This window comes from Chamaea fasciata, unplaced genomic scaffold (genome assembly GCF_029207755.1).
Source record: "Chamaea fasciata isolate MVZ Bird 193981 ecotype frontalis unplaced genomic scaffold, bChaFas1.0.hap1 SCAF_28, whole genome shotgun sequence".
In the NCBI taxonomy this organism is placed as follows: domain Eukaryota; kingdom Metazoa; phylum Chordata; class Aves; order Passeriformes; family Sylviidae; genus Chamaea; species Chamaea fasciata.
The window spans coordinates 772,996-794,997 of record NW_027094113.1 but is presented as its reverse complement, the minus strand read 5'-3'; the positions used below and the strand labels follow the sequence as shown (position 1 = coordinate 794,997).

At 61.4% G+C, this 22,002-nt stretch overlaps 3 protein-coding genes across 6 annotated transcripts; 1 reads left to right on the top strand and 2 right to left on the bottom strand.

Moving 5' to 3' along the window:
- The first annotated feature begins 697 nt into the window (after positions 1-697).
- On the top strand, positions 698-7,953 carry LOC136302260 (mucosa-associated lymphoid tissue lymphoma translocation protein 1-like). Of its 3 annotated transcripts, none has more exons than XM_066205655.1 (17): positions 698-906; positions 1,616-1,754; positions 1,954-2,120; positions 2,634-2,764; positions 2,877-3,030; positions 3,343-3,521; positions 3,632-3,728; positions 3,876-3,923; positions 4,018-4,053; positions 4,427-4,630; positions 4,779-4,956; positions 5,238-5,312; positions 5,751-5,878; positions 5,947-6,093; positions 6,370-6,527; positions 6,618-6,752; positions 6,845-7,953. In XM_066205655.1, exons 2-17 carry the CDS (start codon positions 1,618-1,620, stop codon positions 7,091-7,093), a joined length of 2,223 nt encoding a protein of 740 aa, XP_066061752.1. In that variant the 5' UTR covers positions 698-906; positions 1,616-1,617; the 3' UTR covers positions 7,094-7,953. The 3 variants fall into 3 exon arrangements, with proteins under 3 accessions (XP_066061752.1, XP_066061753.1, XP_066061751.1); XM_066205656.1 differs by having other exon boundaries at positions 4,776-4,956; positions 6,875-7,953; XM_066205654.1 differs by having other exon boundaries at positions 4,776-4,956.
- Positions 7,954-9,141: 1,188 nt separating this feature from the next.
- On the bottom strand, positions 9,142-17,305 carry RAX2 (retina and anterior neural fold homeobox 2). Of its 2 annotated transcripts, none has more exons than XM_066205660.1 (4): positions 14,676-17,305; positions 14,228-14,254; positions 11,993-12,243; positions 9,142-10,459 (listed from the first exon to the last, which is right to left on the bottom strand). In XM_066205660.1, the coding sequence occupies exons 3-4, from the start codon at positions 12,233-12,235 to the stop codon at positions 10,016-10,018; spliced, it is 687 nt and encodes a 228-aa protein (XP_066061757.1). In that variant the 5' UTR covers positions 12,236-12,243; positions 14,228-14,254; positions 14,676-17,305; the 3' UTR covers positions 9,142-10,015. The 2 variants fall into 2 exon arrangements, with proteins under 2 accessions (XP_066061757.1, XP_066061758.1); XM_066205661.1 differs by having other exon boundaries at positions 14,642-14,695.
- A 2,093-nt stretch (positions 17,306-19,398) lies between these two features.
- Positions 19,399-21,949, bottom strand: LOC136302240 (complexin-3-like). The gene is made up of 3 exons (XM_066205626.1): positions 21,084-21,949; positions 20,390-20,477; positions 19,399-20,070 (listed from the first exon to the last, which is right to left on the bottom strand). Exons 1-3 carry the CDS (start codon positions 21,236-21,238, stop codon positions 19,855-19,857), a joined length of 459 nt encoding a protein of 152 aa, XP_066061723.1. The 5' UTR covers positions 21,239-21,949; the 3' UTR covers positions 19,399-19,854.
- Positions 21,950-22,002: the final 53 nt, after the last annotated feature.

The window sequence follows — 22,002 nt, the reverse complement described above, 5'->3', positions numbered from 1 at the left end:
AGGAATGACCCACCCTTGTCCCTGGCCAGTGGATCTTGGGGCCTGAGCAACCTGTGCTCCCCAGGGCTGGAAGGATGGGGGGCCAGGCTTTGGCAGTGCCGTGGGGCAGCAGGCAAGGTGAGGGAGGGGACAGTGGTGGCCCTTTGCAGCGCCACCCTGACACCATGCTCTTCTTTCCTCCTTCAGCAGCAGGAGCAGTGCTGCTGGGTTGCCAGGACTTGGCTGGGCTGGATGGTGAAGGCAGGGTCTTCCCCACAGCAACGGGGGCCTCACTGCCCTATCTCTGCTTCTCCTTGGGCAGCTGCAGCCTGGCAAAGCCCAGCAGCTTGCCCTGGCCTCGGTTCTGCCTGTGTGTTGGGCACACCTGGCCGAGAGCTGCCTCTGTCACCTCAGTTCACCTCCACCCTGGACTCGCTGCCTTGCAGCTCCTCCTGGGCTCAAGCTGGGCTCTGGGGAAAAGAGGTGCCTGTGGGTTCCTGCAGTGCGGAGGGGACAGTGGAGCCTCTGCCTGGCCTGGCAGTGGGCCCGGTGCCATGTGCCTTGTGACAGGGCCAGGTCATGCCCAGCTCCCCCGTGGCTGTGAGCAGGGGGGTAGCAGCTCTGCGCCCACGCACTGCACAACAGACAGGAAGGAAGAAGGAGGGAAGCAGAAGTGCTGTGCTGCAGCACAGGAGCCTGGGGGAGATTTTGGGCTGAACCTTCATTTCCTCTGTGTGGGGCTCAGCGCACACCCTCAGAGCTGACGGGGCTTGGCCATACCCTGTGGTGACTGCCCATCCCTGCCAGGCCTGCAGCTCACCCTCACCTTGCCTGCCACCCCTAGTGTGTCCAGATCCCAAATCCAGCAGCAGGTGAGCAGTCGGAGCACCTGGTTCCCTGTCCTCTGTCTTGGAGCCCCCTGCTTGGGTGAGTGTCACACAGCTGCTCTGGGGCTCAGTCCTGGGGACAAGGGCCCTTCTGGGGTGGGTTGTTGGGAAGGGACCTGAGGGGAGGAGAAGGGAGCTGCTCCTGTCCAGGTGGTTCATGTCACACTGAAACCTTTCCCAGGATTCACGGCAAGCTAAGCTGGGTCCTAGTCCCAAGACCCCCTTGTACTCTATGTTGACCCCCCTGGAGGCCCCTCATGGTGGCTCCAGAGCCACCATGCAGAGGCCTGGTGACAGCAAGGGGGCTGCTGCTGCCCCACTGGGGCCTCTGCCAGAAGGAGAGGGGTACTGGGGCCCCATTCTCTGTGTCACCTGACAGGGAAGGTGACGGGAGCCATCCCCTCTTTCTAGTTCCGTGGACCCCCATTCCATGAAGGTCCCTTTCCTGGGGCTGGGCTAAAGTACCCTGGCTCCTTACTCAAGGCTGGGGGGGTGAGCAGGGTCCCCTGTGCCACCCAGCTCCCAGAGTGGGAGTGTGTGTCATTCCTGGCTGGCTGCTGGTGCCCAGATCTGGCAGCACTGCCCAGCCAGGTCCCAGCACCTCCTCAGGCTCCTGCTGGGAGGTGTCCTGACACCAGGGATCTCACTGTTCTCCCCTCTAAGTCACCGTGTGCCCAGAGGGGTCAGGTGGGGTATGGGTGCCTGTCACGTCACCCACTGACAGCTTGTCCCCTTGGTGTCCCGAGAAGGGATGGGGGACTGGAGCATGCCCATCGGCTCGCTGGGTGAGGAAGTGGTGGCCCGACTGTGTGAGCTGCTGGATAACGCCGGCCGGGGCTGGCGCAAGCTGGCCGAGCTGGCCGGGGCCGAGAAACGTTTCAAGTGCAGGTAGGGCTGGGGGAGCCTTGCCGGGGGCTGTCCCCGACCGGGTTACAAAACGCACGTGGGCACAGCTCTGCCGCGGGCTGAGCGTGGGGCGCACGGGTCAGTTCCCCGCCTGGGCTGGGGCACTGCCGAGGCCCCTGGCAGGGCTCCCGTTCGCCCCGAGGCCGGGGGCTGTGGCTCTGACGGCTGCAGGTGCTTGCAGCGCGGAGGAGCTGGAGATGTGCTCGCTGAAGGTGCTGGAGCCCCGCGGCAGCCCCACACAGTGCCTGCTGCAGCTCCTGGCCGAGCGTGACTGCACCCTCAGATACCTGCTGGGCTGCCTGGAGCGCATGGGGCACGAACAGGCCTGCCGAGTCCTCAGCTCCGCTGGTACGGACGGGCAGCGGGAACCGCGGGCCTGGACGGGAGCACCAGGGGGCAGGGGCTCAGCAAGAGGAAATGGGCATGGGGGTGAAGAACAGCGATTCCTGCTGGGGGTCTTGCTCTGGTAGCAAGGTCCTGGGTGGGCAGGGTGGAGTGGGAGGGATGCAACAGGATGAGATAGGATGGGATGTGGTCTGATTGGATGAGACAGGACAGATTTGGAGAGCATGGGGTAGGATGGGATGGGATAGGATAAGATAGAGCAGAGTGGAATGGGATAGACTGAAACAAGATGATATGCATCGATGGGATAACACTGAATATACCAATGGGACGCAATAGGATGAGATGGTTGGGACAGGGACAGGACAAGGTGTGGGATGTGATAGGATGAGCTGGGCTGGGAGAGGAGAATCTGTTGTGGGTTGGGATGAGGAAGGATAGGATGGGACTGGATGGTATGGGGTGGTGCGGGACAGGGGACTCAGCCAGCCCAGGCTGGTCTCTCCTCTTGTGCAGTCCAGGATGTGATTCGCATCATGGTGCAGCCGGAGTCTCAGGTGGTGGCAGAGGGGACAGAGGTATCCTTGACCTGCAGTGCGACTGGCCCGCCAGGGCTTGCGTACCAGTGGTTCTGTGGGCGGCAGGAGGTGAGGTCCCACTGTGCCACACTGAGCAGGGCCCCTGCACCCTTGTCCATGGTGAGGGACCCACACAGGTAAGAGGGAGTCCATTACTCCTTGGCCTCCTCCTGTCTTGTAGGTGCCTGGTGCCACATCCCCAGAGCTGGTGATTGACACAGCCACCCCAGCAGGCCAGCCTGAGTGGTACATCTGCCGGGTGAGCTGTGGGGCAAACTTCACCTTCTCCAGGTGGGCTCATGTCCAGGTGGAGAAGAGCAGCAGCCCCAGCTCAGGTGGGTCTCAAGATCTCTGTCAGCCTGACTGGGACATTTTCTGCAGGGCATCTCTTGCCCCATCGGGACAGGGATGGGTCCTGAGTAGTATCATTTGCCATGTAATGCCCTGGCTCAGCTGTGAAGGTCTCTGGGCTTGCTGGGGTGATGGTGCCCACAGAGGAGCCACATGCCCTATGTCCTCCTCATGCCTGCTGCCTCATGCCATCCATGGGTGCCAGGGCCTGTGGGTGAAGAACCTGGGACCTGGAACAACTCTGCAAAGTGCTGCCATGGCTGGGTGCCTGATTTGCGACCCTGTCCCTTCCCCAGCCAGTGGCTACTGCCCAACCATGGCAGGGCTGCAGATCCTGCAGCAGCCGCGGCCGTGCTGCCTGGCCGAGGGGGACACGCTGGTGCTGGAGTGCAGAGCCATTGGCAACCCCCCACCCCAGTACCAGTGGTTCAGGAACCGGCGCCCCGTGGAAGGAGCACAGGCACCCCAGCTCCAGGTATGGAGGGACCTCTGGCATGGCACAGCATGGCATAGCATGGCACAGTGTGGCACAGTGCAGCATTGTCTAGCACACTGCCCCAGCCTCCTGCTCTGTCCCGCTGGCAGGTGAAGCTGGTGACAACAGCCGAGCGAGGCAGCTACTCCTGCCGCGTGTTCAACCTCTTCCACGAGGTGTGGAGCCAGGAGGTGGACGTGGAGATCGGTGAGGGCCCCAGACAAACCTCTGTGACCCCCTACCTGCTCTGTTCCCAGTAAAGCCCTCATGGCTGCTCCACAGTTTTGGAGGGACTGCAGCCCATGCTGGGACATGATGCCATGCATAGAGTCCCTGACATCCCCTCTGCCACAGGCCCACGGCTCTTCACCTCTGGAGGCTCCTGGCAGGAGGGGGATGGAGGTAAGTGGGGGCAGAGCAGACAGATCTGTGCTGCTCTGCCTGCCGTGCTCCCCTAGCACTGGAGGGCCTTGGCACAGCACTTCTCTCTTCCCAGGGTCCCTAGAGCATGGCAGCCCTGGACAGCTGTACGGTAAGAGACTGCCCAGAATGGGCTGGTGGCCCTGGGGGGCTCTGACTGTCACCAGTTGTCACCATTGTCACCCCATAAAGCTTTACTTGGTCAGGAATGCTTTCTGTGCATCATACTGGAAGAGTGAAACAACAGCCCAGCCCCTACTCAAATTAGGAGAGCTGATTAGCACCTTAACCTTCAACCCAAATCCCCAACTGTAACCCTTACCCATAACCTGAGGGATCAGCGAGGCAGGGATGCCACGGGGTACCTTGGTACCCAGGGACAGTGATGCTGGCCAGAGTTGGGTGTCACCTCTGTGAGCTGTGGGCAACATGGAGAGCAGGTATGTCCCACTCCGTAACAACAGTTCCCTCTCCCGTCCTTGCAGCCACGGACAAAGTGGCACTGCTGATTGGCAACATGCACTACCTGCACCACAAGCAGCTGCAGGCGCCCATCGTGGATGTTCACGCCCTCGGTGCCCTCCTCCGCCAGCTTGACTTCAAGGTGGTGTCACTGCTGGACCTGCGCAAGGCTGAGATGCAGATGGCTGTCGATGAGTTCCTCCTCCTCCTTGACAAGGGTGTCTATGGTGCGACAACACCCGCCAGGGTTGCTCCAGCCCAGGGGGAGCTGGGTGATTTTATGCTGGTGGAGTCTTGGGCTGCAGCCAGGCAAGATACAGGTGCTGGCAGGCCAGGGGATGTCACCATGTCACCTGCCCTCTGTTCCCTCAGCAGGTTTGCTCTACTATGCCGGGCATGGCTATGAAAATTTTGGCAACAGCTTCATGGTTCCTATTGACGCACCCAGCGCCTATACGTCAGAGCACTGCCTGTGTGTGCAGTGGGTGCTGCGGGAGATGCAGCAGCGCCGCACCGGCCTCAACATCTTCCTGCTTGACATGTGCCGCAAGAGGTGACCCGGCCCTGCCACCCACCTGGGGACAAGCTGTCACTCAGGGAGAGCCAGCACGGGGACCTGTGGGTGGTTGCTCCTGGGGAATGGTAGCGGGGCACCCCCAGGGTCCCATCTAAACCCACTGCCTTTGTTTAAATGCCCCAAGACTTCACTGCCCTTGTGAGCTAGCAAATGCTGTGATGGGTGGGCAGAGGGGCACAGAGCAGCCCTCAAGGTCTGGTGTGCTTTGGGGTGGGTTTTGGGGGTTCTCACTCTGTCCAGCTTCTCTTCTCTTGCAGGAACCTCAATGATGATGTCATTCCGCAGGTTGGGGCGCTGGAGGTCACGGCCAACATCGTCTTTGGCTATGCCACGTGGGTCCCCTCCCATCAACCTCTGGCACAGGCAGTGGGGCTGAGTATCCCTGCTGAGCTCAGGGTGGGGCAGGGGCTCACACCCCCGTGCCTGCATCCCTTCACCCTCAATGCTGGAGGGGCTGTGCAAGCAGCAGCCCCCAGTCTCTCACAGGGCAGGGAGGTGCCCTTGGCACGGCTTGGCTTTGGGCAGCACCTGCTGGCATGAAGCTCCAAGACTCCTCCAGAGCACAGGGCTTTGGGCTGGTGATGCTTTAAGCATCCAGGATCCGGCCATGCTCTCACCTGTCCCTAGACCAGTGGCCAGATGATGTGATGGGAACAGGAAGAGCGCTAGGCACCCAGCTCTGGTTTCCTTAGGGCTGTCATCCTGTTGGGCCCTATTCCCAGGGAGTGCCAGTCCTCATGACAGATCTAACCACTGCCCTGTCGCCGCAGGTGCGCAGATGCTGAAGCCTATGAGCTGAGCCAGGGTGAGCTCTCCAATGGCATCTTTGTCACCTTCCTCAAGCGCTGGCTGCTGGAGGATGAGAAGATCACAGTGCTACTGGACAAGGTGGCTGAGGGTGAGTGAGGAGCAGTGGGGAACAATGACCCCGTTGGTGGCTCCTGCCAACCCCATGTGCCCCCACAGACATGGGCACTCTGGAGATCACACGGGGCCGGCAGGCACTGGAGCTTCGCAGCAACCTCTCAGAGAGACGGGCTCTGACAGACCCCATCTGCCCCCCGGGTCAGGATGAGTCCTCTGCCAGGAACCTGCAGTGGGCCAAGGCTCACGGTGAGTCATGGATTCCTGGCAACGCCAGGAACCGGTCCCAAGCTGGCATCTAGAGAGGGGACAGCCCCAGGAGCAGAGAGAGGCTGTGAACAATATTTGCTGGGTTCCTCCCACCTGGAGGAGAAGCTGCCAGGACAGAGCCACCAGCCTGGAGAAAGGAGCAACATGTTGGCAACCCCGCTCTGGGGTGACCCAGCAAGCCACCTCACCTGTGGGTACAGCTCCAGCCCTGAGCCCCTGCAGGTCCCAGCTCTGTGCTCCCTGTCCCCTCCCCAGTCCTGCCAGAGAGCCAGCACCTCTGCTTTGACTGCGGTGTCACCGTCCAGCTGGGCTTTGCAGCCGAGTTCTCCAACATTATGATCATCTACACGCGTGTGGTGGCTGCCCCCAAGGACATCAGCAAGTGTGAGGCTCGGCTCACTGATATTCCTGAGGTGGGAGCAGCTGCTGAATCCCCTACCAGGGCAACACTGGGGAATGGGGGGAAACTGTGGTGGTTTTCACGTGAATGCCATCCATGGCAGGAGCTGGATGTGGACCTCAAGTGCACCAACAAGGAGAGCCCAGAGGAGCTGGGCAGCCCACTGGTGCCCATCTGGAGCATTGGCTGCCCCTCCTGCTGCCTCTACAGCCGGATTTGTGGCTTGCAGAAGCTGCAGGTAAGAGCCATCGTGGGCAGGGGCTGGTGTCAGGGGCACAGCACGACCATGGCCATGCCAGGACAGGAGCCCATGTCCTGCTGTCCCTGCAGCAAGAGCTGGCCTTCACTGTGTGCCTGCAGTACCGCTACCAAGGCATGGACGACTTTGTGGAGGAGCGGCAGCGGGTGAATGTGGGGCGGCCACTCATCGCCAAGCTCAACCTGCAGGCCGCCCCCTCACCGCCCCACAGCTCCCTCTTCTCCTCTTCCCCCGGGAGCTGGGGGCTGGTGGAGAGCTCGTGGGTCAACACCCCTGAGGAGAACCTGAGCCCCGAGGGCCCCAGCTCCCACACCCTGTAGAGGGACAGTGAGGTGCCCCCGCCCGCCCCATCACCGCAGTGCCCTGGTGCCATGTCTGTCCTGCTGGGGGCCAGGGGATGGAGGGGGTGGAGATGACATGCAGAGGCTGGGCTCCATCAGCCCAGTACGACTGGGACGTGCCCCATCCGCACGTCCCTGGCATGGCAATGCCACTCCCACATCCCTTGGCAGTGTCAGTCCCGCATCCCCGGGCATGGCAGTGCCAGCCCCACGTGCCAGGCCACCACCGGGCAGCGCCAGGGGCAGAGTGCCCAGAGACCACAGCTCAGCGGGCTCGAGGCGTCGTGCCGGGGCAGGGCTAGGTTCATTCAGGCCTGGGAGAAATAGAGAGAAATAAGCAGCTTAGGGGGCAAATCCCGCGGGAGGAGATTACAGGGGGTGGGAGCGGGAGGGCTCCTGTTCGGCCACGAGGGGGTGGGAGTACCTCCAGCACTCGCAGGAGCACCCACTCCTCACAGTATAACTCCAGGCACCGGCCCCATCTGGGCAGTGAGCGATTTCAGGACAGGATTGGGATCTAAGGCAGGAAAAAAAAATCGATTTTTGCTTGAATTTTCCCCACACAAACCCCACATGCTAGGACAGGCTCGAGTGGGTACCCACTGGGGAAAGCACCAATAAAGTGGTCCGGCCAGGCGGCTCGGCGCTTCTGCGCCCTCCCTGCGTTCAAATGGCATTTTTGGGGTCAGAAATCTTGCCCGTTCCTGCAGGAGGTGCAGCGCAGCACCGGGCGCACCCACGGGAGGGAAGCGGGGTAACAAGCGAGGGTACCCCGACATTCCCCGTGCCACCCCATGGAAAACAGCTTATTTCCATACTTCACACAATTCTCAGCCCCAAGGACCCGGGGAGACGCATCCTCATCCCGGGGCCCCTCCGCGCTCTCGGGCGGGGGCTGCGGGGCCGGGCTGGGGGAGCACCCTCGCCCCAATTAGGCTCCGATCAAACGAGCCGGGGGTGCGGCGCTGCCGCTCCCAGCGCCAGCCGGCCTTTGTTGGCGCTCGGGAGGCCGAGGGGTGCCCCGGGCTGGCGCCAGCCTCGGCAATTATGTCATGTGAAAAGCGCAGCCCCCATTGAGCGCGTCCCGTCCCCCGGATCAAACCCCATTACTTCCGCAGCCGTTGCTTCATTATCTGCCGGCCGGAGCTCGCCTCGGCCGGGGCGCTTCACCCCATTAGCTGGGCCGGGGAGCCGGGGAGCATCGATTATGCGTTTAATGGGTTGTTAAAGGTTTAATTGTCGTTAACGAAACAGACGAGCAGCAGCAGCCGGGGTACGGGGCACAAGGAGAAGGGTCTCGCCGGGGTCAGTGCCTCGTCGGGCCCGCTGGCATCCCGGCCACACCCGCCCGACCCCGGCGCTGGGGAGACGTCAGAGGCCGGCCGCGGGGTTTTGGACCGGGGTGACGCCGGGCCGGGGGCTGCAGGCGGGGCCCGTGGCACCGAGCGGGGTCTGGGCCGGAGGCATGCGGTGGGGATGGGGCTGTTGTCAGATCCGAAGTGGGAAGATTTTCTGGGGAAACCTTTTTGTTGGCGGGAGGGTTGTCCCTCGTCTGGCTCCTCCAGGGATTGGGACGCCCCAGGAACCTGGGTCACCTCAAGGCATCCCAGGGGCCCGGGGCACCTGCTCACCCAGGGATAAGCCCACTGTCCCAGCTGTGCTTAAGCACCTCAAAGCCACTGTGGACTCAGTTATGTGCTGGGCCCATGCTGGCCTTTGCCATCAGTGAGGGTGCCGATGGCACTGGCTGTGCCCTGAGCTTCAGCAGGTGGACAGATGGGGTCCCCCAGAGCTGCAAAGCCGCTCTGGGGACCCCTGAGGACACCGCACCTTGTCACCACCACCCAGCTTCCACCTGGCAGGAGACACCGGCAAGGGGTAAGCCAGGTGTTGGTGTGCCCCAACAACCCTGTTGTGGTGACCCCAGGGCTCACAGCCAGTCCCCTCCTCTCACCAGCCCTGGCCAGTGGCCTCAGGGCTCCCACTGCTACCCATCCTCCCACCAGCGCAATTCCAGCAGCCCCTCTGCCACTGGCACCTCTGGGAGTGCTAGGGTGGGGGGGCAGTGGGTACAGGCCCCAAGGGACAGTTGAGCAGGGGACCTGTGACAAGCTGTTGAGGCCACAGTGCAGCACGAGCCAGTCCCGGCTGGGGCTGGATCAGGTCACCTGGACCTGGACCTGGCCTAGCCCCGCACGCAGCATCCTGAGGGAGTAGGGCAGGAGGGTGCGCAGGGATGATGCCCCCATGTTCCCATGGAAAGCTCCTTTCCGGCAGAGGCTTGGCAGCCACAGACCGCTAAGGAGGGCACGGCCCGACCGAGGCCCCGGCAGCGCCTGACTCCAGCATGAGGCACCTGTCCAGCATATCTCTTTACTCACAATACACCCGTGCTCTCGGCGCCGGCACATCTCCCAGCACGACTGGCAGCGTGCCCCAACACAGCTAAAACATCCCCCCAAGTACTCCCTACAAAACTAGAGCTTTCTGTTCAGTTTTGTTTAAATCTGCAGCATTAAAAAAAAAAAAAAAAAATTAATAATAATGGGAAGGAGAGGGGGTGTGGAGAAAGGAGGTGTCCAGCCGGGGTGTGGTGGGTGGCCCAGTGGCACAGTTGGATCCCTGAGCCTCAGCCAGGTCATCAGCTGATCTTGGTGCCTCAGACAGGCAAAGGGGCTCTCCTGGAGTGCTTCCCCCCAGCCGTGGGGTCGTCCCAGCACCCTGACTCGCTCCCCTGCCACCACCGGTGCTGGGTCAGTGTGGGGAAGGCGCAGTCTGGCATCCCTGCCCGGTGCCAGCTTTGGTCCTGCTGAGCACCCACTGTCCTCCCTCACCTGCCGCGGGGCAGAGCCAGCACCCGGGACAGGAGTGGCGGCCGGGGAGCTCGGAGGGGAGCGTTCATCAAATGGGCTGCCAGGTCTTGTCAATGGTCTGAATGTGCTCCTTGGCTTTCATGCGGAGCGAGGCGATGCTGGAGCTCCTCTGGTCCACCTCCTCCAGCGGGTACTTGTCCACAAAGGGGGTGCTGCACTGGTAGGGCGTGGGGGCCATGGGCTGCATGCCCTGTGCCATTGGCGGTGGGGTGTTGAGGAAGGAGTGCCCAGCGTAGGGGGGCTGCAGGGCCTGGGGGGCTCCCATGAAGCCGGGGATGCTGTGGACCGTGGTGGCGCTGGAGATGGGGGATGTCAGCCATGGGTCGAGTGGGAGGGAGTTGCTCATGGACCCTACGTTGGGGGTCATGGGGGGCCGGTTGAAGGAGAGCACGGGGGTATCGTGGAGCTTCATGGAACTGGCCTCCATCTTCTCTTGCCTTCTCCACTTGGCTCGTCGGTTCTGGAACCAGACCTGTGAGGTGAGAGCCAAGGTGAGCCTCACTGTGCCCAGCTGGACCCTTGCAGTGTATCCCACTGCACACTGGGAGCTGGAAGGAGCTGTGCAGTGCCCCGTGCAGGGTGTCCCATGCAGGGTGCCCCATGTCTCTGCCCCAGGCAGGGTGTCCCGTTCTGCAGTATTCCATGTGGGGTGCCCCACAGGGAGTGCTCGAGGTGGGGGTGTCCCATAGGAGGTACCCCATCGCACGAGCGCTGTCCTATAGGGCTCCAGCAATCCCAGCACCTCTGCCAGACCTCTCCCACAAGCCCCAGAGACCAAGGACATCTCCAAGGTGTAGAAAGTGAGAGGTGTAAGCACAGAGCCCCTTCTGCTCCATGGGAACATGCACCTGGGCCGTGCAGACTCCCAGCAGTGTATGGGACAATGTTATCTGACCTCCCCACCCCCTTGTTTGCAGCTTTTATAAGTTAAACAGCCACAGTTGTGCCAAAACCCAGCAGGAACGACAGGGACTGACGACCCAAATCCAGCGGTGACATCTGGCCCCATGGGAACTGCTCATTAAAGTGCTGGTCCCCATGTCTCCAGAGCAGCACAGGGCACAGGGGTCTGTTGCAGGAGGAAAAGGGGAGGAAAGATGAATGGCTGGGTGGGAAAGGAGAGGGTTCCATGGGCTGCTCACGGCCGTTGGTGGACACTGGGCTGCACTGGTGAGAACGGCATGTCCAGAGAAAGGAATGGAGCTGGGGAAAGGGCTGGAGCACAAGTCAGATGAGGAGCAGCTGAGGAAGCCGGGGGAGCTCAGCCTGGAGAAAAGGAGGCTCAGGGGGGACCTTCTGACTCTGCAACTCTCTGACAGGAAGGTGGAGCCAGGTGGGGGTCGGGCTCTGCTCCCAGGGAGCAAGGGACAGGACAGAAGGGAACTGCCTCAAGCTGTGCCAGGGGAGGGTTAGGTTGGAGATTAGTGGAAACTTCTTCCCTAGGGCAGTGGTGGAGTCCTCATTCCTGGTGGGACTTACATGTGGATGTGGCACTTAGGGACATGGATTGGTGGTGGCCTTGGCAGTGCTGGGGGAGCAGTTGGACTCTATGGTCTCAAAGCACTTTTCCAACCTGAATGATTCTGTGATTCTATGAAACCAGTTGTTGCTCAGAGAGCTCAGCAGAGATGTCTTTATGGCTTGGACCCGCACAAAAAAGGCTGCATTGTCTTGACTGGGGCTGAGGCCTGGGGAATTCAGTTCATTTGTTTGGGGGCTACTGCTTTGGTTAACAGTGGATTTGTTACTTCAGCTCCTTGACCCTTTCTCCCTCCCTGATCTTATCCCTTCAGTCCAGGCATGGTGGGGAGAAGATTCATGGGACCCCAGGCTCTTCCCAGGCTCTGCAGAGATGCTGCTCCCATCTCGAGCAATGGGGAAACTGAGGCACGGAGAGGGGCACTGGCACTAGAGCTGAGAGCAGAGCAGAGCTCTCCAGCACCTTGGGGTCCCTCTGATACTGCTCAGGGACAGATCCAGGATGCTGGGGTGCTGCCTTCCCTACCTGCACGCGGACCTCCGGCAGGTTGACCTTCATGGCCAGCTCCTCGCGGCTGTACACGTCAGGGTAGTGGGACTTCTCAAAGGCACGTTCCAGCTCATGCAGCTGGTACGTGGTGAAAGTGGTGCGGTTCCGTCGGTGCTTCTTCTTGGGCTGCTCCTCCTCGGCGGCGGCCGGTGGGGTGCCCTCGCCGTCCCCTGGCTTCCGCAGCTCACCCAGGTCCCCCTCGCACTTATTCAGGAACATGGTGGCACCTTCAGGGGCACCGCAGAGTTAGAGGGGTGTGGGGGCTTTGGACGCTGCATGTGTCCCCAGTCCAGGGATGGACGGACAAGTAAACGGAGGGATGGCAAGATAGGGTGGCCCTAGGAACAGGTTATGCAAAGGCATAATCCTCTCTGCCACAGCAGAGGATCCCAGGACTGTGGTGTCGTGCGGGCTGATCCACAGTCCTGGGGACCGACCCAGGGTCCTGGGGACTGACCCAGAGTCCAAGGCAAGCCTCACACTTGGCTCTGCTGTCTGATGCCACGAGGCCAATGAACCCACTGGTGCTAAAAGTCAGATTTCCTCTAAAATGGAGGATTTTATGAAAGTGCCATCACAGAGAGCCAACCTGATCTCTCTCTGCCCTGGCCTGGAGGGGACCAAGCCTGGGTTAGTTCCCTCCTTCCTCCCCAGCTCCTCTTGTCCAGCCTCTGGCATGGTGAAGGCTGGCCCTAGAATGCTGGGCGACCCAGTATCAGTCCCCAGGCTGGGCGGGAGTGACCCAGCACTGTCCCCCGGCTAATAGCCGTTTTGGTGATGCTTATAAGCATTTTCGACCCTTGCAACGTTTCATCTTTAAGCTTTTTATCCGGCATCTGAAATCTTCCTGCAGTATTTGCAGGGGATTAAGGGTCTCTTTCCACCGTGAGGATGTCAGCAGACATGGAAATGGGGCAGAAAACCATAATCCTGGGGCAAGGGGAAGGCACTGCATTGCCTAGACCCAACAGCACGGACTCACCTAATGTCTCAGTGGGAGTGGGGAGGGAAAAGGAGAGTGGGTTCATGCTGGGAGGGGGTAAATGGAGGTCCTAGAGGGCAGGGGGTGGGTGTCGGGTGTTGCCCAGGCTGTGCACACAGGGGTGTCTGTGCGGGTGTGCTGTGTGCACAGCGGGGCTGTGCGCAGTGTGCTCGTGGCAGCTGCGTCTGTGCCTGTTCCTGGGCAGGGGCCCAGGGGTGCTCCCAGTGAGGCACAGGTGTGTGGGGGGACTCTGTAGTGGGCTGAGCATGCAGTGGAAGGTGTGCAGCATGTGCACAGTGCGGATGTGTATGTGCGGGGATGGGGGTGTGCGGGGTGGTTTGTGCCCCATGGGAGCAGTGCTAGGGTGCAGTGTCTGTGTGCCATGCGTGCAGCACACCACCTGCAGTGTCTGCACTACTGCACGCAGGGCACAGTGTGTGTACACAGTGCTTGTGTAGGGCGTGCACAGCGCCATGGGTGTGCAGGACACACAGTGTGTGCGGGGCACGTACAGCCTGTGGGCACAGGAGCTGTGGAAACCCAGTGTGTGTGCAGTGTGTGCAGTGTGTGCAGTGTGTGCAGTGCACATGGTACATGCAGCAGAGGCACATGCAGAGCCTGTGCCACACACCATGCGGTGCAGCACATGCCATGTGTGCATGTGTGTGGCAATGTGCAGTGCCTGTTCAGTGCCTGTGCAGCGTGTGCTGTGTCTGTGTGGAGTGCACCCAACACAAGCAGCATGTTTCTGGGGCTGCTGTGATGTGTGTGTGTGCTGTAGGCAGCGTGTCCAGTGCAATCAGTGCATGCCCAGGGGCTGCGTGTGCAGTGTGTGTTGCACACCCAGTGGGTGCTGTACTCACAGAGGGGCTGCGCACATGCAGTGCTGTGTGTGCAGGGAGTGCAGCATGGTGTGTGTGCCTTCAGGGGCTGCAAGCTCCCCCCGCCCCCCCCCCCCCCCCCCCCCCCCGATGCCCCACAGCCCCCTGCAGGGTGTCAGTAGCCCGAGGGGCTCTGGGTCCAGCCCGGCAGTCTCAGTGTGCCTCAGGGAAGCCACAAGTCAGGGCAGTGGTGTTGGGTGCCCCTGGGGTGCCCCAAAGCAGCAGTGGGAGGCGGGGGCTGGTGGGAGCAGGGGCCCTGTGGTCACTGTGTGAGCATCACAGTGTGTTCTGGGGTTGGGGACACAGGGAGTGGATGGGGTTCCCCACTGCCATCCTGCTCTCACTTACCTGCTTCTCATTTGCACAGCTCCACACCTGCAAGGAGAGGAGAAAGGGGGGGCTGAGCACCTAGAACACCCTCCTGGGGCACGGACCCCCAAGGGACCCAGCACCCCATCAGGATCCCCATCTGACCTGCCCAGCCATGTCCCACAGTCCCATGGAGCAATGGGGGGGGGAGCCAGAGCTGGGGTGGGGGGGGGCTGGAAGGAGCTGGGGCAATGGGAATGGGTGAAATGGGCACTGGGGGGGATGAGTGAGAGAGGCTGGGGGGACTGGGGATGAGATAGGGCAAGCGGGAGAAGAAGTGGGGCAATGATGGGGGACGGGTAAAGTGCAGAGATGGAGCCCCATGGTTCACTCCCTGACCCCATCAGAAAGCAAGGGAGACAAAAAACTCCCCAGGGAGCAGCAAACCCTGACCTGGGAGCCCAAATGAGCCAAGAACACAAAATACCAGAGCAGCAGTGACCCGGCAGCAGGGCGGCAGCACCGGACCCGGCGGGATGGGGGCAAAGGAAGGACTCCCACCCCAGTCTGCCTCGGCCTGGCCAGGGGGGGCACAGATGTCCCTGAGTGGGGAAGGGGGGGAGCATTACAGGTCAGGCTTGGGGGACATCAGCACCAACCAACCACCCCGTATTCCCCATCCTCCAGGGACTGGCCTCAGGACTCCCAAGCCTTTGCCACCAGTGTTTGTGGAATCCTGCCTGGAAACAGGCCACGCTGAGCTGAAGGTGGGGGAACTGCTAAACTGTCCTGGCTCCCGAAGGACATCTTCCTGCAGCCACTGTCATGCCAGCAGCAAATTTTGGGTTTAAGCCCTTAAGCTGCAAACCTGTGCTGGGAAACATAAGGACCCAGTACCTCAGCAGAGTTCTCTCCCCCCTCTCCTCGATGCCTCAGCCCATGGTTTTCCTGTGGGGGCTGCTGGCTGGGGGGAGGGGACGGCTGCTGATAAAAATACCCAAAAAAGCAACAGAAACAACACTGAGCCCTGGTCAAAGTGGGTAAAAAAACCTCACTTCCTGAGTACCGCAAAGCAGCAGAACATCAGTGAGGACAAATGGCCTCCACTGGCAGCAGGGGATGTGCAAGAGACAGTCCTGGGAAAGCCCCAGCTTCCACTGGGACTCCAGTCTTTGCCTTTGGAAGCCCATTTGGGTGCCAGAATTTGGCTCCCTGAGCTCAAGCTGCCTGGGACAGGTGGTAGGAGCATGGGTGGCTCCCGCCCCTGGCTCTGTGTGATTCAGAGCGAATGACATCGGCAGGCACCCGCACCCGCTCCTGAGTCCCCAGGGAATGGTGCCAGCCCCATCCCCAATACCAACCCCAGGCACACCCTGGGGACATCCACTCCCTTTCTCAGCATCTTCCCTCGGCGCTTGTCCCGAATTGGAAAAAAAACGGCGTTACCTGCTGGGCCCAACTCGGCTTTTCCAGGAGTATTTAACTTTGCTGGTCCCTCCCGGGAACCAAACAAGCGGCTCAACCTCACCAATCTCGCAGCTTTGGCAGCCAAAGTTGCCTCTAGTCTTCTTATTTGTCACAGAACCGCCGTGCTAAGGCTCGGGAGAATCTTTATTTAGTGTTGCAGATGTCACCAAGGCACCGCAGATTGGAAATGAGTCCAAAGGATTAAGACGAGGTTATTAATTGGAGGCCTTCCCCTTTAAGAATGATTGACAGTTACTTTCTGGACAAGTAATTGCTCTAAATGTCCCCCCAGCACGGGTCCGGGGGGGCAGCGGCGGACAAAGCCCCGAACTGCCTTCCCCACTCAGATTGTCTCCCCACAAAGGCGTCCTGCTGGAGTTTGCCGTGTAATCCCCTCATTACAGGCAAGGAGAAAGAATTAGAAACAGGGGGAGCAGAGAAGAAAGGATGGAGGGGGAGGGGGCAGGATTTCCTTGGGCTATGGAGGCTCTGCCCCAGGGATGGGGTCTGGGGCAGATGCCTCAAGCCTCGGCGGGATGGGGATGCTGCAGTGATGGGTGTTGTTCCCCCGTGGATAAGGATGGAGAGCCTGGGGGTGGCCCTGTGACAGTGTGGGTGGCCCTGTTGCTCCCAGTGGTGCTGCCTGCAGAAACCTGCCCATGTGGAGAGCAGAGATGGGGACAGGTGAAGGGAAAGGGATGGGGACATGAGGTCCAGCTGTGAGGACCCAGGGTGTGGATACAGTCTGGGGACCTGCTCTGAAGTCTGGCTGTGGGCCCAGGTGTAGGGACCAGCTATAGAGACCATCCCCCCCTGAAGAGCCTTGGGGACCTGTGATGAAGACCAAGCAGGGAACACTCATGGGGTTCAGAGCAGGGGACCAGGCAGGAGGGCCAAGTGTGGGGAGCAGCCGTGGGGCAGTGCCCATGGGACCTGGTGTGGGGATGAGTCATGGACATGGGACTGAGCACTGGAGCCAGGCATGGGAACAGCCTGTGGGGACCAGCTGTGGGATCCAGCCAAGGGGACAATCCCTGGGGGCGGCCATGGGCCCTGGCCTAAGGGGGCGTGGGACAAAGGCAGCCAGGCTGAGGGGCAGGACTACCATTCTTCTCTCCACTCCCACTGCTGCCCTGGGCCCCAAAGCATGATGGAAACATCATGGTGGGGATCCTGGGCTGTGCTGGGGAATGTGCTTGGTGCTGTCCACAGCCCCCATCGTGTGGGGTGGATTTTGCCCTTTTCTTTCTTTGCTCACTTTTACTTTCTCCCAAAACCATCTTCCTGCCACCTGTGACTGCCACCACCCCCGGACCTGTCTAGTCTTCCTCCCACTCCCTTCCCCTCCTTGCCACGCTTCCCCTTTCGGATGGCAAATGTCACTGTGGGCGTTTTGGACCCCAGCACCCTGTGCCAGGTGGCTGCTGGTCCCTGAGTGAATCTGTGCCCTCCCCACCAAACCTGCTGTTGGCAAGACCCCACAGCCCCCTCTGTGTTCTGGTGTGGGGCCCGAGTCCATCCTGTTGTCCCCCACTGGGGTTGTGAGGCTTCACCTGCCCTGTCTCACACCTCTTTGGGGACAGTGTGATGTTGTCTTGGGGATGGCATGCCACCACCTGGGGGACAGTGTGCCACCACCCCAGGGACAGGCTGGCAACTGCCCTGGGGACAGCAAGACCACACACTAGGGTTGGCATGACATGTCCAGGTGGGCCATGCAGCCCCTGGGGACGGGGTGACACCCCTATGCCATGCAGCGCTGCGGGGGAGAGCAGGGAGATGCTGCCTGTGGAGGTGCTGGGGACATCCCCAGGGCGGGGGCGATGTGTGGGGACAGGGCTGCAAACTGGCACCCCACTCGCCTGGATCCGCATGCTGGCCACTCGTGACGAGTGCAGGAGCAGTGTACCCTACACTGATGGTCTTCGGCAGGTTTCCCCAGGGTGCCCCACTGGCCTGGGGTGCAGGGAGGTCCCCAGGGTGCCGGGTTTGGGGGTGGGGGTCTACCCAGCTGCCCGGCCCCGGCGCTGTGTGTGCCGTGCCGGCCCCGCGGCTGCCGCAAGGTGTTGCCTCGCCCGGGGGGAGGCAGCAGGCTGATTTGCCAAATGATTATAATTGCCTTTTAGGAGCAGATAGCAAATTGATTTGCTTCCTTGTCCAAGGCCCGTAATCGCTTCATCACTTTAAAATATTAATGCTATACTTCTTTGCTAGTTTCCCAATTACCCTAATTGAAGGCAAATTGGTTAAGAAGGTGCAATGCAGAGTATCAGGGGGTTTAGTTCACTCAAATGACAGTTTTAAACCTCCCTAATCCTATTAGCGCGCAAAGCTGCTAACGCTTAGAGACGCTGCGTCAGCTTACTGGGGTGGTGGGGCCGGAGGCGGGGGTCGGGCCGGGGGACGGCCGGGGGCCACCGGCCTCACGTGACCAGCTCGGCCGGGGATTTATCACTTTTTTAGTTCATTAAGAGGCCTTGGGCAGGCGGGGAGGCAGCAGGGGTGACCCAAAAGGGTGCTGAGCGAGAGGCAGGTGGCAGCATGGGGAGGGCGGGGGGGCAGGACGATTAGCCAAGGAGACCTGGCGGAGGGTCCTGACCCGAATCCCAGCTGGTGCCGGGAGCCCCCATGCAGGCCCACTGGGAATACTGGGAGAGGACTGCCCATCAGGGCAGGATGAGGCCCTAATGTGGAGCAGGGATGGAGGACTGAGGTGGTGGTGACAGAGCTCGTTGGGGACCTCAGTGCCCTCCCGGCTCTGGCACTTGGTGGCGAGCCCAACCCTCGGGAGAGCAGCGATGTGGGGTGGGATCAGCGTTGTGCTGGGCGTCACAGCTGCCACTACCCTGTGAGGGGCCTAAGTTCCTAAGTTCTGAAGAAAAGCTGGTGAACGGGGATGGGAATAGCAGAGACATCAGGGATGATGAGGACAGCAGGGACAGTGGGGCTACCAAACATGAGGAGCCTCCCCCGTGTCAGGCCCAGACGAGACTGTCTCACGCTCCCTGGGATGCTCCAGCAGCCACCAGCCCCTGGACTGGTACCCGGCGGAGTTCCAGGGGGGGAAGTCAGCACCTCGTGCATCCAGAGACCTCCTTGCTCTGTGTGCTCCAGCTCCTCAGCGGCGGCTGAGCCCGATGGCTCTGGTGACAGCGCTGAGCTCGGTGACACAGCTCCCAGCCCACCTGCGCTGGATCCGGCCTCCCCCTCCCAGCCCGGGCACCGCGGCCGTGGGCAGCCCGGGCAGGCCCGTCCCCGCAGCCTTTCCGGAGCAGATGGCAGCGGCGTGGGGAGGACGGAGGCGGCTCAGCGCGTCCTTCCTTTCATGCACACACAGCGTGATTCCCGGCGGCTCCGGCTCCGGCGGGAGGTGCCGCTGGGGCCAGCGCTGGCCGTACATTTCACACGGGTTCAGCGAGCTTAGTCCTCGGGGACAGGCGACTCAGGAAGATTAGACTTCGCTAAAATAGGCAGGTATTAGTGATCTCAGCAGCCCCCGGCCTTCCGGCGCGGCGGCATTTAAGCCAGCGCTGCTGCCAAGCGCCCAGGACAGAGTCCCTACCGGGCAAGATGCAGCTGGGCACCCTGGCCCAGCCAAAGGGATGTCCCTGATGCCCGCACTGCCAGGGGATGCTCGAGCACGGGAGTAAATGCTCCACAACCCCTCCCGGTGCTGTCCCCAAGGGATAGCCAGAGTGATCACTGGGTCCCGGTGGGGGCTGTTGCAGAAGCGGGGGACGGACGCGTTGGCCAAGCATCCTGGGCTGGTTGGTGGCTCAGGGGACATGGGACAGCCCGGCTCCAGCGCAGTCATCGTGTCCCCTCACTAATCAGGACAGGGAGTGCGTGGGTGCGGGATATGGTGGGACGACCAGAATGGTTCTGGCAAATGCTGTATTTATTGAGCCAAATGGTGCACGGTGCCAGGGCTGGTGAGGGGGGTAACAGTGTCTGGGACCTGCCCCATATGGGGGTCACACCAGGAGCACCACGAGAGGGACCTGACTATAGCGGCTGGAGGGGACCCAGGCATTCTGCACCCCTGAACACCCTGGGAAAGCAACTGGGAATGGTTTGGGGAAGAAAACCCACGCCTAACGTGTAGTGGGACCCGCACCCCAAGTACAGGCACCCAGAGCCTCCGCATTCCGTGGCTCCCGGGGGCAGGGGCTGCCGGTGTCACCTGCCGCGGGGCGGTGCTACATCAGGGCGCACTTCTCCTTCACCTGGTCCACGCCGCCCAGCGCGCGGTCCCGCAGCGCCGGCAGCTCCACGTCCCGCAGCTTCGCCAGGAAGGCCAAGGCCCCGGCGCTGCCATCCTCCTCCTCCTTCTCGCTGTGCACCATCGCTGCCAGGTCCTGCGGCAGCTCCACCGCACCTCCGGCCACGTGCACCTGGGCGTCGTCCCTCTCGTCCTAAACGCGGGCGGGAGAGGGTTCGGGTGGGGACAGACACGGTGCCGACCACGGTGGAGCGGGGAACGGGGAACAGAGAACACCCGGACCCAGTGTGCTGGGGACACGGGGGGATTCCAGGACTGTCCAGTGCCAGACTCGGACGCTGGATGGACAGTGGGTGGCAGATAGTCAGATGGAGACAGTGGCCGTCTGCTGCCCTCTTCAGGAATCCCTCCCATCCAGGGGAGCACGGCAGCCCACTGGGAACACTGGGGCTGTTCCGGGTGATGTAGGGTCAAGGGGAACCCCCCAGGTCCGCAGACAGGCTGGTTCTTACCTGGGCCAGGTGGTACTTGTCCCGCAGGTGCATCCGCACCGTGGCCCGTTCTGCCTTCCTCTGTGCAAACACCTTGTCCCGCTCTATCCTGCAGCAGGTGCCACACAATCACCCCTACCCCACTGAGCCCCCCAGGACCACCTTGACATCACCCTGACCCTCCTGCAGAGCAGGTCTAGGAAAGGAGGGAGAAAGTCTGAAGTGGGGATCTGGGAGCAGGAGCCACATCCTGTCCACTGGGCTCAGCACCCAGATTCAGAGGTGCTTGATGAAGGCGCCCATTGCAAGGACTTGCTCTTTCTGCAGCCTCTCATCTTCCTGGTGCTGAGCCGCTGGGTTGCCACAGCACCCAGTCCTGGGGAGGTGGGACCTTAATCCAATCCCATGCTGACCCCCCATCCCTTGGCTCCAAGGGTGCTGGGGTGGAACCATCCTGGGGCTCTGACACCTGGGGGTTCCCCTTGTCGCCTGTGGTGCACAAAGGTGCTGTCACAGCCCTGTGCCAGCCCCTCCATGGACCTCCCATGCTGGGAGAGAGACACACTGAAGGGCACCTGCTCTGCACTGTCTCTTGCCCCAGCTGCCTCCCTGTCCCTGTCCTGTGCCGCCTTGGGGAAAGCCCACAGCAGGTGAGATCCTGATTCTGGTGTGCTGGGGGACCCTAGTGACCCACTGAGCCCCAGCAAAGCCTTACTTCTCCTCCAGCAGCTGCCGCTGGTACTCCTCAAACTCCTCGCGGGCCATGCCGTTGGACAGCGCAGCTGCCTTGTCATCCTTGGGGGCCCCCTTGGGTGACTCGTCCTTGCCCCCCTGGAAGCTCTTCAGGGCAACCATGAAGAAGGAGGCCATGGTGGGTGGTGGTGGCAGCTCTTGCCCCAAGGTGCCCACCGGGTTACAGTGCCTGCAAGGTCAGTGGGACCAGCCCCAGGGGCACTGCGGATCAGGCGCGGATTAAGGCATTAGGAGGGGAAGCCACCGCCAGGGTGGAAAGACCTTCCCTTCGCTCCACCCAAGGGTGCTTGCAGGGGACAGCGGCTGTGCAGGGGGACAGCAGGTGCTGCCATATCAGGGTGATGGGGAGGTGGAAGGAATCATTGAACTGCAGCACACACTGGGTCAGGCTGAAATATCCCCCATTACAAATTGGGGCAGCACCCATTGGGCTGGGGCAAGTCCTCAGGAGAGCCCCATGCCATGGGCACCCACAACCACACACACAGGGGGACTGGGGGTTCAGGAAGTCAGCACAGAGGAGACACAAGAGGATTAGCTGAAATAACCCAATCGAGGGTCAAAGGACTGGTGGCAGATGAGGCAGTGGTGGGCGCGCATCCACCCGTGCAGCAGCCTCATGGCCCCGCTAATCCCTGCTCCACTGAGACTCGAGATTGCTTGGGAGCCTGCAGGGCCGGGGGCTCCCCACTGCCGGGGATGTGCCCCGTGCCCATAATCTATATGAAAGCAATTCCCATACAGCCTCTGATTAAAGCATAATCCCCTGCTGCACAGAGACCCGATGGGAGAGGGGTTGGATGGCATGGGGAGCTCCACGGGCCAGAGCTCCTGGCCCCCCCAAAGCCTTTCACTGGAATTTGTCAGGCCCCAAGTGACAG